At 33.6% G+C, this 17,266-nt stretch overlaps 1 protein-coding gene across 3 annotated transcripts; it reads left to right on the top strand.

Annotated features, from left to right (window-relative positions):
* Window positions 1-10,165: 10,165 nt before the first annotated feature.
* On the top strand, window positions 10,166-16,544 carry KLRD1 (killer cell lectin like receptor D1). 3 transcript variants are annotated; one of them, XM_077871087.1, is made up of 7 exons: window positions 10,166-10,473; window positions 10,901-10,996; window positions 12,316-12,408; window positions 12,554-12,616; window positions 14,160-14,311; window positions 15,151-15,254; window positions 16,091-16,544. In XM_077871087.1, exons 2-7 carry the CDS (start codon window positions 10,990-10,992, stop codon window positions 16,209-16,211), a joined length of 540 nt encoding a protein of 179 aa, XP_077727213.1. In that variant the 5' UTR covers window positions 10,166-10,473; window positions 10,901-10,989; the 3' UTR covers window positions 16,212-16,544. The 3 variants fall into 3 exon arrangements, with proteins under 3 accessions (XP_077727213.1, XP_077727214.1, XP_077727212.1); XM_077871088.1 differs by lacking the exon at window positions 10,166-10,473 and adding an exon at window positions 10,498-10,640; XM_077871086.1 differs by lacking the exon at window positions 10,166-10,473 and having other exon boundaries at window positions 10,689-10,996.
* Window positions 16,545-17,266: the final 722 nt, after the last annotated feature.

The raw sequence follows: 17,266 nt of genomic DNA, 5'->3' as shown, positions 1-17,266 counted from the left end.
AGTGAAAAACCCAGACTTCTTTACATGGTAACTTAGTTCTTCACAAGAGAGAACAAGATTCAGGGTCTCTTAAAAGTTTGGTCAGAGAACTTGAGAAACATTATGTTTACCACATTCTATGGTTCAAAGCAATTAATAAGGTCAGTTCAGATTCAAAGCAGAAGGGGAGAGCACAGGGAATGAAAAGAAGAAGATAGTATTTGGGAGTCACATTATAATAATTAATCATATTAATCAATTACCAATTTAGTCTTGAGTCAATGTACGTGAACTAACATTGAGCATCTGCTGTGGCCCACTGATATTAAGTGCCAGAGATGCAAAGATAGTAAAATGGTTCAAGCCCGATGTTTACAATGTTATGAGTTCAGATTCTTTACAGAATTTAATTCAATCAAAAAGGATTTATTTTCACTGGATTGGTCTGGTTCAGAAAAAAAAAAATCAAGCAAAATCTGGAAATAGGAATATAGCTCAAGCAGATGTACTGAATTGTGAGTATTAAAACAAATATATAATTTCAATCATATGTAGAATCTAAGAAACAAAGCAAAAGAACAAACAAAGAAAAAAGGACAAACAAAAAGGACAGATTCTTAAATATAGAGAACTGGTCATTGCCAGAGGGAAGATGGGTGGGGGGATAGGTGAAATAGGTGATGAGGATCAAGAGTACACTTACCATGGAGAGCAGTGAGCAATGCATAGAACTGTTGAATCACTATATTGTACATATGAAACTAATATAATATTGTATATTAACCATACTTCAATTAAAAAATCATAGATTTTGGATGTTATAATGGATGTTGATTATTAAATAAATTGCTTTTAATTTTTAAAAGTGGCAAACGTTAATCCTCCAAGGCAAGTGTGGGGAGAATTAAATGGGAGGGTAGCCCTAGTTTCAATAATAATACTTCTGGGTTTTTTGTTGTTGTTTTGTTTTTTTTTTGCATTTTCTTGGTTTACATCTTTATAGAATTAACATTTTGTATAAATAATTCATTTTTAAACATAAGAGGTTAAATTTGGAGCTGAAAAATATTCAAAATGATATAAGTTGATCTGTGAGAAGAGATCCATAATAAACCTCAATTTGTTACCCAAAATGTTTTATTGTACCCTTTTGTTGTGTTTTACTAATTTTTTACTGCATATCTTCTGTATCTGTGATAAAAGATATTTTTCACTGTTGACTTTTATTCCCTTAGCATTAAGTATTTTTCTGAGTGTTAGCCTACTGTAGGATTTTGTGAATCTAGTTTAGGTTAGATTCTTCCTGACATCTTCAACCTCTTTATAAACATATGGATTTGAAAGAAATCAAGATTGCTTTCCTATATTGCCCTATCTACACTGGCTTTGTTTGTACCCACTCAGGCGTGCCTCTCTATAGTATGAACAGAGTCTGGGGCACCATGTACAGCCTACTTCCTGAGTTTCCCTGAGTTGTATCTTGTGTCTTTGTGGTGTTTGTTCTACATCATTACTGGACACAGAACAGAGACTAATCTGATATACAGCCTTATTTAAAAAAATATATTTATTTATTTGAGACACACAGAGAGAGGCAAAGGCATAGGCAGAAGGAAAAGCAGGCTCCTTGAAAGGAGCCCAATGTGGGACTCAATCCTGGACCCCGGGATCATGCCCTGAGGAAAAGGCAGACACTCAATCACAGAGCCACCTGGGCTGCCCCAATGAACTACCTTTAAATAGTGATTTAATGTTGAAATACTGGTTTTAATACATTCAGATGTCAGCTCACTTTTGCATCAAAGCTGTTCCTAATCTGTATCTGTAAAAATTTATAATTCTCATATCATAGAACATGGGATTTTGTTCCTTACTGTTGAAGAGGAAGAATGAAACTCATTCAGATTAACCAATGGCAATGTCAAATTATTTAGTATTTCACTTTAATGGTACAACCAAGCAAATAGCCAACATGTGATATTCTCGGATACCTCAGCCTACTAATCAATATTCTTACAGTGTGCATAGTGAAATAACAACACAGAACACCCACATTTCTTCTCATACCAGTCACTACAAAGACTATGAGCATTAGCTGCATTTAAATAACTTGGGAGAAAGTAAACAATACAAGCTTTTCCTGTTCCCTTTTTAAATTTTCAGCACTCTGGAGGTGCCTATAACCAGGAAAAATTCACATTAAATAAGTCAATTATAAAATGTAGTATATGTAATATAAATATGTAATATAAATATTTTTTTCTTTTTTTATTTTTATTTATTTATGATAGGCACACAGTGAGAGAGAGAGAGGCAGAGACATAGGCAGAGGGAGAAGCAGGCTCCATGCACCGGGAGCCCGACATGGGATTCGATCCCGCATCTCCAGGATCGCGCCCTGGGCCAAAGGCAGGCGCTAAACCGCTGCGCCACCCAGGGATCCCTAATATAAATATTTTTTATTATTCTAAGGTTACAGGAAAAAAAATCAAATTCTTTATCACTGGCAAAGAAGGTTTACCCCAACCAAGACATAATTTGTATTTTCTGCTTCATGTCATGAAGCTGATTCACCAGATCTAACTCTACTGTCTCACAGCATGTTGGATGCACCCCTTCTCTATTATTAAAAAATTGTGTTATAATTTTCTAACCTTTTCACTAGACAGAGATCTTAAAATAAGATGTAACATTTATTTTCATCATTCTACCTGCCTGGAATATTGTAAACATGATATTCACATGTGGTGAATAGTAAATATCTTTTAATCTTTAACTACTACTGATAAGTTATAATGTTTACTTTGCACTTATATCTTTCTGGTTAAAGATTTGTCACCTCTTCCACCACACAAACACACACACGGAAGTAAGGTAAAATCTTTTTTTTTTTTCCTATGAAATCTAACTGCAAACAAATAATTTTTTAAAGAACCATCCACTTTGGTACCAATATCTCTCCAAGTGAATTATTTTATATCTGAGAGTATCATTAAATTCACAAATAGATATTAGCATTTATAGACAGATTGAAAAAATAAGTCATGTTTTTTAGAAGACAGAGGCATGAATATAGGCAACCCAGGAAACAAAGCATATACTGAAAGCAATTAGAGGTTTAAAAGTTTTGGTGACAACTTAGTTTAATTATCTGTTGATATCTAGGTTTAACCTCCATAAAAACAAATAGTACATAGTCAAGTATGTGTGTGTGAATATATTTACATATTAGTGATTATTAAATATTATTACATCTATTATTAAACATTAAATGTTTTAAAATTTTTTCAATGATTTTTATTTATTAGAGAGAGGGGGTGAGCACAAGTGGAGCAGGAGGAGCAGAGGGAGAGGGAGAAGCAAACTACCTGTTAAGCTGGGAGTCCAACTCACTCAGGACTTGATCCCAGGAGCCTGAGATCATGACCTGAGCTGAAGGCAGACACTTAACTGACTGAGCCACCTGGGTGCCCCTAAACATTAAATATTTATGTATTTGTAGACATATGTAAATATAGGTTATTATTATTATATAGAAAATATGCATCCAGACATCGGTGGTTATTAATGTGTCTAAAAATTGAAGATTCAATATTACCAGGACAAATGAGGCAAAATAATATACATCATCTTGTAGTTACACAAAGTGACTCTCTACATTTTGATCTATCCCTTGATAATCCTCTGTGTTTTCAACTATATAACTTAAGAAATAATGCTATCGGTAATATAGGGTTTATGAAAATTAAATAAATTATGCAAACATAACACAAAGCCTGGTATATAGTAAATTGAAAAATTAACTGTTTTACAGATAATTATTAAATATGAAATATGTTATATGTAACATCTATTGTGAAAATCTTGTGAATTTAAAGGAAAATAAAGTGTTAGGTATCATTACTATTGGTGTTATTAAGGAATGAGAAAAATGATACAAATGGAAAAACTAGAATGTTAGAAATGTTGGAAACTGAGCCTAATAGTTCTGTAATCATTTTTGTGCCACCCTCATAATTTCTTTCTCTTCTTTCTTTCTTTCTTCTTTCTTTCTTTCTTTCTCTTTCTTTCTTTCTTTCTTTCTTTCTTTCTTTCTTTCTTTCTTTCTTCTTTCTTTCTTTCTTTCTTTCTTTCTTCTTTCTTTTTCTTCTTCTTCTTCTTCTTCTTCTTCTTCTTCTTCTTCTTTCTTTCTCCTTCCTTCCTTCCTCTTCTTCTTCTTTTTTCTTTCTTTTCCTTACCTTTTTTCATTTTCTTTTCTTGCCAAATTTATGTACCACCAAAAATATGTACTTGTTTTTATGTAACTTGATTCACATTAAAAACTTAAATTACAAATAAATAAATAAAAGACTCCTTCTCTACCAAAGAATTAGGTAGGGACACATTATAACATTTTTAAGAATAATCTTTTATATGCCTCTTTTTCCTCAGATTTAGTTCAGGCTGTTGGATTTGGGAAATGTATAAATTTATTGACCCTCACTGGATGAGAGACCAGTATGAAAACTAAAAAGTGAGTTCTCTCCAGACTGACAGACTTTTTACTGATCTGAATAATCTCCTGTTTGGTGCTCATGTGTCTTACTATTCTTAAGGAATTCTTTTAACTTCCCTTGTCTTTTCTTTATGCTCAAGTTTCATCAAGAAATACCCATCATAGGGCTTTACAATGCATATAGTTTTGGTCTAAAGGTCAAGAAAGAGGCTCTGTGCCATTTCACAGATACGTAGTAAAAATACGTCAATCTTAGACTTTAGGAAGTAAACAATTTGTCACTTTGGTGTTATTTCAGAGTGAGAACCTAAAACCCCACCCAACAGCTCACCACAAATAAACTGTTTCCATCTACATGGGAATAGACAAGCCACAGCTAACAAACTCTGAAACTCTTGCAGGAGGGCCATATACTCTACTCAAGTCTCCTGTTTAGGGACTTATTAATGAGAAGAGATATGCTTTATGGGCAGAAATTAAGAAATATAGAAACAAATTGTAGGATTTTTTTTCCATTCTGGTTTTATCAACTCCTCTCTGCCCTTAATAATCAGAGATTGCCAATGTTTTATCCATAATCTATGTTACCAATTAGGACATTATTTTGAATGCTTCTTTTCCTGTGGTAGACATCTTACTTTATAAAATAGCTATTATGCAGTGTTAAGTGCTGAGAAATATCTAAATATATCCAAAACTTTCACATTATTTTGCTTCTTTCATCCAGATCTGAGTAAGCAATTCCTGAACCAGATGCAGAGGTGGCTATTTCTTTGGTTTTGTTGCTTGTTTATCTATTTCTTTTGATGGAATGCAGTTTTCTGGTACTTTATTTTTTTAAGGTTTTGTTTATTTATTCATGAGAGACACAGAGAGAGAGGCAGAGACATAAGCAGAGGGAGAAGCAGGCTCCCTGCAGGGAGCCTGATATGGGACTTCATCCCAGGATCCTGGAATCATGCCCTGAGCAGACGGCAGACACTCAGCCAACTGATCCACCCAGGTGCCTGCCCTGGTACTTTAATTTCATGAGTGAAAAAGGAAAGATTCTTGTGTAACATCTTTGATTAATATCCATGATTGAATTTGTAACTATCAGTTAAATCACAACTGTAAAATGATACCCTACTTGTCAAAGCAACAATGAAGTATCTAAAACCCATAATATAGTTGCACAGATATTGGGTAACAAATTAGTGATCAAATTAAAACAATATGTTGAGGGGTACTTGGGTGGCTGAGTTGGTTAAGCATCTGCCATGAGCTCAGGTTATTATCCTGGGGTCCTGGAATTGAGAGCCCCAGGTTGGGCTCCCTGCTCAGCAGGGAGTCTGTTTCTCTCTCTTCCTTTGCCTGCTGCTCCCCCACTCATGCTCTCTCTCTCTCTCTCTCAAGTAAATAAATAAATAAATAAATAAATAAATAAATAAATAAATAACAATGTGCTGAATAAGAACTGAAAAATCAGCATTTCTACTAATGGCAAATATTTCCTCACTTGATGGAGCTACAAAATGATCATATCAATCCCTTAGAAAAGGCCAGAGCAAGACCCTATACAGAACAATCCTAGTCATTTATTAGGAAAGTTCTACTGGTAGAACTGAATGACCAGTAAGAATCTGGTTACTCAGTTTAATGTCAGAGTCTCGGACAAGAATATTCAAAGGTGGTCTATTGCTAGGTTTACTTGTATAATCTTTACATTAAAGAAAGTATTGGATAAAACAGAATATCTGGTGTGTTAATAAATTTCTACATCAATAAAATAGTAAAATGCCCAAGTACATCACTAGGATTAAATGTACTGGTACTGGTAAATGTATGCTCATACATTTAATGAGACGTTCAATCAAACATTAGAACGGCATGCGATATGTGCTCAATAAATGTTAAAAACTTCCCCTGCGAAGTCAACTTATTAAAGTAAAAATTGGTAAACTAAGGAAAAATTCCAGTCATTTATTTGCCTTTTCTTTAACAACCAAACTCCAGAATAACAAAATAAATGGTGGTAAATACTTTCTAAAATATAAAAACAAAGATTACATGATGGTGGCTGTACAAATGTATACACAAAACAAAATTGCATAATTCTATACACATACACACACTCAAGCAAATAAATGCATATAAAACTGGTGAAATCTGAATACCTTATGGATTGTATGAATGTCAATGTCTTGGCTTTGAAATTGTACTCTGTGTAAGATATTACCATAGGGAAAACTAAGTGAAGGGTACCAGGAAACTACCTGTACTGTATTAATTTTGCAACTTTTTGTCAATCTATATTCATTGTAACATTAGAAAAAGTGAAAAAAAATGAAGTTAACAGAAGATTAGCATTAGCTATTTTCATTTCCCTTTCTTATGGTACACTGTCCTCTTTATAAAGTCAAATTCTGTTATTTTCTTTAATAAAAAATTTATTCCACATCAGAAATAGCAAATTGAGGGGCACCTGGGGGCTCAGTCAGTTAAGCACCTGACTTGATTTCAGCCCAGGTCTTGATCTCAAGGTCATGAGTTCAAGTGACACATTGGGCCCCACACTGGGTGTGGAGCCTACTGAAAGAAAGAGGAAAGAAGAAAGAAAGAAAGAAAGAAAGAAAGAAAGAAAGAAAGAAAGAAAGAAAGAAAGAAAGAAAGGGGAAAGAAAGAAAGGGGAAAGAAAGAAAGAGGAAGAAGAAAGAAAGAAAGAGAAAGAAAGAAAGAAAGAGAAAGAAAGAAGAAAGAAAGAAAGAAGAAAAGAAAGAAAGAAAGAAAGAAAGAAAGAAAGAAAGAAAGAAAGAAAGAAAGAAAGAAAGAAAGAAAAGAAAAGAATAACTTCAGAGATGGTGGATATGCTCATTTTTTTTCAAATCAAAGCTCATGGGAGTCATTGCTTATCTGTTGTCACATTCTTTCTTAATAAACCTGGACTTGAGTTGATTATAATTGGTACACAGTAAGTTCACTCTTTTCATGGTGCTTCAAAATAAACTTTTACATGTTGATCAGTGGTAGACTCATTCAAAGACCTGTCTTAAGAAAAAACAAAACAAAACAAAACAAAAACAAAAACAAAAAACTATTGAAAGGGGCAAACAACTTCCTGAAGCTCATCTTTTTAGAAATTTAATGCCTTGCATTTCCTTTAGATGATCATTACTATTCATTTTGTTTTGGGTAAATTTGAGCCCTCTCCAGTGTAATTTGCATCTGGTCTACTCAGTGTCAACCAGAGGCAGAGAGTCCTTGGATGACTCTCTCAAGAACTTGAGGAAAATAAGCTAAACACAAAATAGTTTATATTATATTGTTCTAGTCATGTAAATTTCAAAATGGTAGTTTTTGCATTTTAAGTCAAGATAGTTTTGGAGTCAGGATGATGGTGATACCTGGAATGAGAAAGATAGTAGTAACTACCAGATTAAGTGAAGAAAGATCTTGGGGTGCTGGAAATGCTCTATTTCTTGATGGGGGTGGTAGATACCAGTGTTGCCTCTGATAATTCATTAGAATTTTTGTTCTTCTTACTTTTCAATATGTCTGTTATATTTTGTTAAAAAAGATGGGAAGAAAATATGTGTGTTGAATTTTTTTCATCTTACTTAGGTTTTGGTTTGAGGCATGTCTGTTATGTATTTATCACGTTACAGTAACCACAGTTCTGTATTTCCAAGTCCAATTTATCCTACAAGCTCATGCTCAAATTTCAATTTTAATATGAGTCCTTTATTTCTTTCTGAAGTTGTCTCTCCCTCCTCTGTTTCTCTGTTCTGTTCCAGTAATGAAGTATAAATGAGAAGGAGCTGGCATTTTAGTGTATTTTGGGTAAAGGGTAGAGAGGAATCAATATTTTCTCAAACTGAGTGTCTCACATTTTCCTTTGGGTGGCATTGAAAAATACTTCAAGATTAAGCTGAATACTTTTGATTTGATTGTTAGATATTGCATGAACTTTTGAACAAATTATCTGGCTGTTCCCTGTACCCTAAAATGGTCATTATAAAACTGACATAAGATTCCTTACCAAATTACTTGAATGGCATAAGATTCAGGTTTCTGGGAAAAGGTTAAGAAACTCTTTGGAAAATTTACAATTAGTAAAAATAGACTTATTAAATATTAGAATGCAAACACTTGTGTTCCCATGAAAATAGTTTAATTATGAGTAAAAATATGTATTCAATATTCTTACCAGTTGATGTTTCATTTAAGTAAAGTGATTAGGGATCCCTGGGTGGCGCAGCGGTTTGGCGCGGGCCTTTGGCCCAGGGCGCGATCCTGGAGACCCAGAATCGAATCCCACGTTGGGCTCCCGGTGCGTGGAGCCTGTTTCTCCCTCTGCCTATGTCTCTGCCTCTCTCTCTCTCTCTGTGACTATCATAAATAAATAAAAATTAAAATAAAAAAAAGTAAAGTGATTAGGTTCATGTTTTGTACTTTAGGTGAGTGGAGATAAAAATAGGCAATCATAATTCAACAGGAGGCTTTAAAATAGTGTAGAACTTCATTCATTAAATTAAAAAAAGAACTTCATTTTTTTTTTTAATTTAAATTCAATTTGCCAACATACAGTATAACACCCAGTGCTTATCCCATCATGTACCCTCATTAATGCTCATCACCCAGTTACCACTTCCCCCACCAGGTTGCCTTCAGCAATCTGTTTCCCAGGGTCAAGTCTCTCATGGTTTGTCTTCCTCTCTAATTTTTCCCACTCAGTTTCCCTGCTTTCCCTTATAGTCCCTTTTATTATTTCTTACATTCCACATATGAATGCCACCATATGATAATTGTCTTTCTCCAATTGACTTATTTCACTCAGCATAATACCTTCCAGTTCCATCCATGTCAAAGCAAATGATAGACATTCGTCTTTTCTGATGGCTGAGTAATATTCCATTGTATATATAGACCACAACTTCTTTATCCAATTATCTGTTGAAGGACATCTTGGCTCCTTCCACAGTTTGGCTGTTGTGAACATCGCTGCTATGAACATTGGGGTGCAGGTGTCTCATTATTTCACTACATCAATATCTTTGGGGTAAATATCCAGTACTGCAATTGCTGGGTCATAGGGTAGCTCTATTTTTATCTTCTTGAGGAAACTCCACACTGTTTTCCAGAGTGGCTGTAGCAGCTTGGATTCCCACCAACAGTGCAAGAGGGTTCCCCTTTCTCCACATCCTTTCCAACATTTGTTGTTTCCTGTCTTGTAGCCATAGCAGTTCATTCTTATCCATTGTTTTTTTTTTAATGATTAAACATTTTTTTGAATCATAACAATTTTAACTCATTTCTACCATTTGTTTTAAATAATGGGGCTTTTTTGCATCTCTGAAATAACATGTAGAACATGTGGAACCATATTAGAGGTATGAATATAAAAGTCCATCATTTTAAGGAAAAAAGTTCTGCTTGGCTGTATTTGAAACTTGTGCTGACTATAGAAATTATAGGACATATGCAAGTGCTTTAGCCACAAAGTTTCATTGAATTCAAATGTCCCAAGATGGGACATCTAATTACTTAGGGAGGAAGTGTTTAAGACATTTATGTTCTGATGTCTCCTAAGATAAGTATAGTTTGGTGGTGATTTATAAACCATAAGTGGATGGGCAAAAAGAAAGGGAGAGTGAGAGAAATGGGTTATGTGATTACTTGCTTGTTATAAGAGAAAATAATGTTGGATGGAGCATGAGTTAAATAGCTGAGTCTGATGGCATTCATTTACTTTATTCAAAATGCAGCATGCCCAGATTTGCATAGAAAAAGATAAATCTATGATTCCTTGTGCAATTGGGGCTTCAGGGACTGGGATTATTTTACATGTTTGATTTTCTAAACAGGGCTCTTCGATGAACTCACTACCATTTTAGGTCAGATGTTCACTTAATACTTGGTTTTGGGAGGATGGCTCCATTTCCCACCCCCGTAATTTGTTAAGTGTTAAGTGTCTGGTAGTACTGATGCTCTTCTGAAGACTTTTTTGAATTTAACCTCAGGTAAGACCAAGGGAATTTACAATGTGTAGAACTGCACTCAAGGTAAAGCCTCAGAGTGTGAAATTTTAGATGAGAAAACAAAGGAAACAGGATAACAATTCATCTCTACCTGGATTACTCAAAGGGTGAAAACCCCAAATTTCCCATTTTCCAAAAGATTTTTTAAGGTGACTTTTATTCATATATTGAAAAAAAAATCCCTCTCATGTTCTTTAATAATAGTCAAAGGGTTTGCATGACACGTGTACTGTGAGAATTTCCTGCCTGTGCTGTGGTTCCTGGAACATTTTAGAAGCTAGTAACTTTACTGCTTCTTGTTCACCAATAGAAGATTCACCAATAGAAGATTCAAGAACACTGTTCAAATAAATATTTCTTCTCTTTTTTTCTTTGAAATTTCTTCATGCATGACTTTTGGATTATTTAGCCTCCAGCTCAGCTCCGTGGACTAATACAGTATTCTTCGTGATTAAGCACACATTGTGTCCTGCTGGCATCAACACTGGAACATTTCTCATGGCAGGTATGTGAAACCCAAGTCCTAAAATTCTAAAAAATGAAACAAACCAGAAAAGGTATCTCAGGGATGTGGCCAATTTCAGGGCAGTACTTTTTAAAAAAAAAAGTGGATATTTTTAGGCTTTCCATGTATCAGCGCTTTCCAGTCCTGATTATCTATAACTTAGAAATGATTTTGTGAAGCTTTTTCAGCAGGTTTAAAGAGTGGCTTCTGAAAGGGATAGCTCTAAATCTGAATGCAAATTGAATTTGCTGTCTGTTAGTGACTCTTTGCAAGTGTGCTAATGTTAATGCCAAATCTAATGTTGAATTGTTTTATGGTAAATGCAAATAAGCAGTAGTTTTTGGTATGAGAAAACGTAATGCTCTTTCCAAACAAATGTTTCAACCAAAATTGTTGCTTATATATCATAATTTAATGTACCGGGAAATGAATCCAGGACCCTAAGTTGTTACCCATACATCATACCAGGTAGAGTACTCATATCTTCTCTTTCCAATAAAATCTCTACAAAGCTACATGCAGTTGGATCTTTCTTTCTTTCTTTCTTTTTTCTTTCTTTTTCTTTCTTTCGATTTTATTTATTTATTCATGAGAGACACAGAGTGAGGCAGAGACATAGGCAGAGGGAAAAACAGGCTCCCTTAGGGAGCCTGATTCAGGTCTTGATCCCAGGACCCTGCCATCACACCCTGAAGTGAAGGCAGCTGCTCAACCACTGAGCCACCCAGGCACCCCTGGACATTTCTTAAGTAGAGAATAGAAGGCCACATTTTCAAGTACTATTGTGGCAGTGATAGAAGATGCTAAGTAAAAAAAAAAAGATTTTGGGCCTAGACAAACTTTCATTTGATTTCTGACTCGAATACTCACTTGCTTTGATACCTGGAGAAAGTAACTTATTAATGGACCTTACAGTTTCTTATCTATTTAATAGGAATTATCTTGTGATTCTTGTTGAGATGTCAAAAATATCTATTATGTAAGCCCATAAAACATAACTTGATGTCTGTTGATTTCTTCTTACTCCAGATCCCTAAGCTTCTTTGTTGAATTTAGAAATAAATAGCAAATCCACTTTACTGAGCCAGGACTGGTAAAGGAGAAAAGTTAGAGATAATCTCACTAAATAATAAATTACACCACATAAAAATTTGCATATTGAGAGGAGTCTTGAAGGAGATATTGTCATCTTCTAGTGCAAGATGGTTGGGTTATCAAATCAAATAATGTTTTGGATTCTCTCTCACCGTGTTGCTTTTAAGAACTTCAGTTCTTGCATTTGTTCTTTAAATCATCATTGTATCTCTCTTTCATTACAGTTTCTCAGACCACTCTATGGAATTTGATTTCTGGGATCTTAGGAGTAATATGCCTTTTGTTGATGACTACAATGGGAATTTTGTTGAAAAATTGTAAGTTTTTCTAGACAAATTTGTATAAAGACCATACCTGTAGTGAAACCATTCAATAATAAAGGTTTCATTTTACTAATGTGTAATATTTTATTATTTCATGAGCTTGTATCCAATGGAGTGAATTTTTAATCATTTTTTATAGTATTACTTACAGAAAGTATTCAGCCAACATTGTCACCAGGACCAATCACAGAACTCCAAAAAGGTAGGTTCCATACTTTGGAAAACCTTAGTGTTGGTAGAGGATGAAATAGACAGTTTCTTATTTTTCTCACATAGAGAATGATGGAATAGTACACTTAGTAATACAAATTTACCTATTAATTGTAAGATAGTCACGTTTCATAATTCTCTAATATAAAAGACATTAAATAACATTGTATATAACAATGCATCATTCACATATTTAAGTAATAAGGAAATATTAGCTTGAAATGACATATTTTCCCCAAAGATGTGCTCATGTTTTAGTGACAAATCAAAAATTAGTTACAGTAAATACTACAGTAAATCCTAATTACCTGTCGCTTTGCTCAGAGACCATACTTTTATATCTCTTTACCTTTCCTTCTGCTTTTTGAATATAGTGCACAGATTTCTGTAATTTTAAACCCTTATTATCCAGTGAAAGCCAGCTCAAAGTCCAGTTTTTTAAGGTATTTTTCCAAATAGTCTCCAAATTATTCACCATCTTCTGTACATATAGCATCTTCTGTTCATATAGCACTTTATTCTTTTTTCTCTTAGCATTCTTTTCCATCTGTATTGAGATATTATTGGTATATAATGATGTGTAAGTTTAAAATAATCAACAGTTTGATTTGATACACTTGTATGTTGTAATATGGTTACTACCATGACTTTAGCTAATTACCTCTATCATGTCACATAATTACCATTTCTTTCTTTCTTTTTTTTTTTTTGTGGTGAAAGCATTCAGGATCTACCTTTTTAGCAACTTGCAGGTATACAATACAGTTTTGCTGACTGAAATCATAACTCTGTGCATGAGATCCACAGAACTTATTCACATTGTAACTGGAAGTGTGTCCCCATTGACTGACATCTCTCCATTTACCCAACTCTCCAGCTCCTAGTAACACCATTCTACCTTACACATCAACACCATTAATTTGACAGAGATTTGAGTGCCTACCATGTGTCTTGACTTTTATGACTGAGGATAGTAAATGTTCAAGATGCTATCACTGGTAAACTGTATGATCTTCAAGCTAATTGTTTTATTTATTTTTATTTTGAAAATAAAATATACACATACTGGAATTCTCCAATTTGTTCCATTCTTTTTTCTGACTCAGAAAATATGCTAAAATAGTCTCCTTTAAATATCTCTTTCATCTAGTTTACTCCTGTTTACACAACAGAGCTCAACTTAGGGTCACTTCCTCAAAAAGGTTCTTTAGCCACCCTCCAAATTACACTCTGCTACCTGATGTTTTAACATACTGACTTAATCTTGTGTATATTTATGAAAATTATCATTAAACATAATTAGTAAATGATTGAAATTATATAGTTCTGACCCTATGTCTAGAATATAATCTCTATTAGGAAAAAGGGTTATGTCCGACTTGTTCATATCAATAGCCCCTGAACTATGGTATATGTAGTATTTACTCAAAGTATATTTGTGGAAAGTAGTGAATAAATAACAACTGATTTTTGAATGAGTAAACAGCATTGAGAAAAATGAATGTCCTAAGTCATCTTTTATTTTTTTCTCTTAGGCTCTGATTGTTGTTCTTGCCCAAAAAGGTGGATTGGGCACCAATGCAACTGCTACTTGTTTTTTGATGAATTAAAATCTTGGACAGAAAGTCGTGATTTCTGTGCTTCACAGAATTCCAGTCTACTTCACATTCAAAACAGAGATGAATTGGCATGTATTTAATTCTGGCTTATTTCCTACATTTTCTTTGATCTAGGAAAATATGCTAAGGAAGCTGAGTACTTTGTTTTGTCTTTATAATTAGATAGTAAATGCATGATTATTATTTGAAATAATGACTTACTATTTACTATGCCTTGAAACAATCATTATAAAACTTAAACATAAAATTTGTCAAAGATCTATATTATAGGAATAAAAACCAAGTTAGATTGCAGTTAAAGTACAAGGAACGATTTAGAGAGAATTCAAAGAACGAATAATAGGCCATTATTTTTATTCAAAGACTGAAAAACAATTTTGTAATTTTTTGTTCATTAGTTGAATTTATAATTTCTTTTGTAATTATGTATCTTCTCTCATCATTCTGAGGTATAATGTGTGATAAGTATGGAGAGTATGATAAAAAAAAATTACCCAATTTAAGAAAAAGTGAAAGCTTTCTCTAGCTGCATGGAGTACCTGTCCTGAGTATAAGTTGAGTAGACTATATCCATGAAATTTGTCCTCTAGATACTGTTGATATGGAATCAAACTTGATTGTAATCTTCTGTGAAGGAGGTGTTCGATGAAAGCTCTTACTTCTTTCTAACGTTTTTTATTCCTCTAAGATGTGATATTTTGTAGTATTTATTTATATATCATAAATGAATAGATAGGAGGATAAGGAAGAAAAATGAGGCATGGGACTATACTTCCTAAACTGGTCATTAAAAATGATCGGAATTTGTGTGATTGAAAGGCTACTGTGCTGCTGACACTCTTAAAAATACATTATTTCCAGAGTAGATTCAAATTACAGTAATATGTTTGTCTCTGTTTCCAATCAGCGTTTTGTGAGCTCCAGTAAGTATTTTTACTGGATTGGAGTCTATTACAGTAAAGAAAATGGTACCTGGTTGTGGGAAAATGGCTTGGCTCTCCCTCAAGATCTGTAAGTTTCTGACAGACAAGTTCTTTTTATTTCTTTTTTTTAGGGTTTGTTGTTGTTGTTGTTCCTTAGGAATTTATCTATAGATATCACCAGAGAATGTAACATTTGGGACTCTATAGCTAAGATAACCTATCTAAGGCATGAAAATACAGAAAAAATAGAAGATCTAACAAAATATCAATTTTAGCTCCATCTGGATTATCCACATTTATGCTTAAGTGACATGATGTTGGTGTACTTTTAACCATAAAACAACTTTTGACCTTTTTGAAAATTGTTTGCCTTGTATGAGCACTTGGATGTGTATGTGCATGTACAGATGCTCATCTTCACAGAAGCCAGGGAAAATAGCATATCCATTATTGTCTTTACTCTGGTTGAGCCCATTATTTTTGGCATACTCTTATGTTTCAAATATTTTGGACTTATTTTCTGTATATTTGTAATCTTTGGATCTTATTTTCATTCGTAAAGATGGGATTTGCAGCATCAGACAATCATAATTTTTTTGCTTGGATTTGTTTTCTCAGACTAGATTATCCAGTATATCTTTAAACAAAATGGAAGCAAAGCATATCATATTGAAAAATCATAAATAACAACCGCAAAAACGGAAAATCCTTAGCTTAATGATGTTGATTATTGAGACAATAACTGAGTTTTCATAATACTGTGCTCTGAAATTGTGAAAATGTCACTCTTGAACAACAAAAAATTGACTATGTTAGTTATCTCACTCAAGTGCTTTTAAAAGCTCTATAATTTAATATAAAACACTATCTCTGAATATTCTCATTTACTTTTCTCATATGTTAACATTTTATTTTTCATTACAGGTTGCAAACAATTCAAACTTTTGATACAAAGAAATGTGTAATATATAGCTCAAGCTACAGTGTTTTGGATGTATCCTGTGAAGATAAAAGTCATTTTATATGTAAGCAAGAGCTTATGTAGGTATTTCTTGGAGCAAAAGAGTGGGCAGTGAAGAAGAATCAGTAGTACTAAGAACATGGCTGTATCTCTTAAATTATTGCTAATTATCCTGTCACCTGTAAAATGTTTCAAATTATGTCTTGTGATACAATTTTCATATATTTGAAGTCATGTGTTTTCAAATTGATGAAATTTTGGCACCTATACTTCAATAACAAAGCATCAAGGTGAAGAATTTCAGGAATATTGTGATTTAATGTATATGTTCAATATTAAATTTAATATACTTTTAGCATATATTCTTATAAATTTTCTTTGCAGAAATTCAAATAAAATAATTTGTATAAAATGACATATATCAATGTCATTTCAGTTCTTTTATAAGACATAGTAAATTGGGAAGTCCCATCTTCATCTCACTTTTCTGGAGCTTAGTTCTTTCTGGATATCTATATTTTTTAATTTAGAGCTTAAGGTGTCATATGATAGCATCCTCATGTGTATCATCAGACTTTAGAGGGGACATATTTGTGTTCTTTCCATGATGGTCCTGATTCTGTAGAATAATTTTGAGTCTTTGTGCAAATAGGTGGTTCCCATGTGATTGCTTTTAGATTTTGCATGGGTAAACAGAATCCAAGCTTGATCACATGAATTTGCAATACTTACTTTTTACTCTACACATTTCTTGCCTTATGCTTATCCAATGGTAAAAAGTCACCAAGATGTAAACTGAAGATCTTCCTCACCCCTTTTTAAATTTAAATTCAATTTGCAAACATATAGTATAATACCTAGTGTTCATTCCATCAAGTTCCCTCCTTAGTGCCCATCACCTAGTCTCCCCATCCCCTCACCCACCTCCCTTCCACAATGCTTTGTTTGTTTCCCAGAGTTAGGAGTCTCTCATGGTTTGTCTTCCTCTCTAATTTTTCCCCACTCAGTTTTCCTCTTTTCCCTTATATGCTCTTTCACTATTTCTTATATCTCACATATGAGTGAAACCATATGATGATTGTCCTTCCCTGATTGGTTTATTTCACTCAGCATAATACCTTCCAGTTCCATCCATGTCA

This window comes from Canis aureus, chromosome 25 (genome assembly GCF_053574225.1).
Source record: "Canis aureus isolate CA01 chromosome 25, VMU_Caureus_v.1.0, whole genome shotgun sequence".
Taxonomy (NCBI): Eukaryota; Metazoa; Chordata; class Mammalia; order Carnivora; family Canidae; genus Canis; species Canis aureus.
The sequence above is the reverse complement of the archived record's forward strand: the minus strand, read 5'-3'. Positions and strand labels throughout refer to the sequence as shown.

Bases quoted from the DNA above. Each gene is read 5' to 3' on its own strand.
- KLRD1 (XM_077871087.1), top strand. The intron at 12,409-12,553 runs GTAAGTTTTTCT...CATTTTTTATAG, and splicing joins GGGAATTTTGTTGAAAAATT to TATTACTTACAGAAAGTATT. The intron at 15,255-16,090 runs GTAAGTTTCTGA...TTTTCATTACAG, and splicing joins TTGGCTCTCCCTCAAGATCT to GTTGCAAACAATTCAAACTT.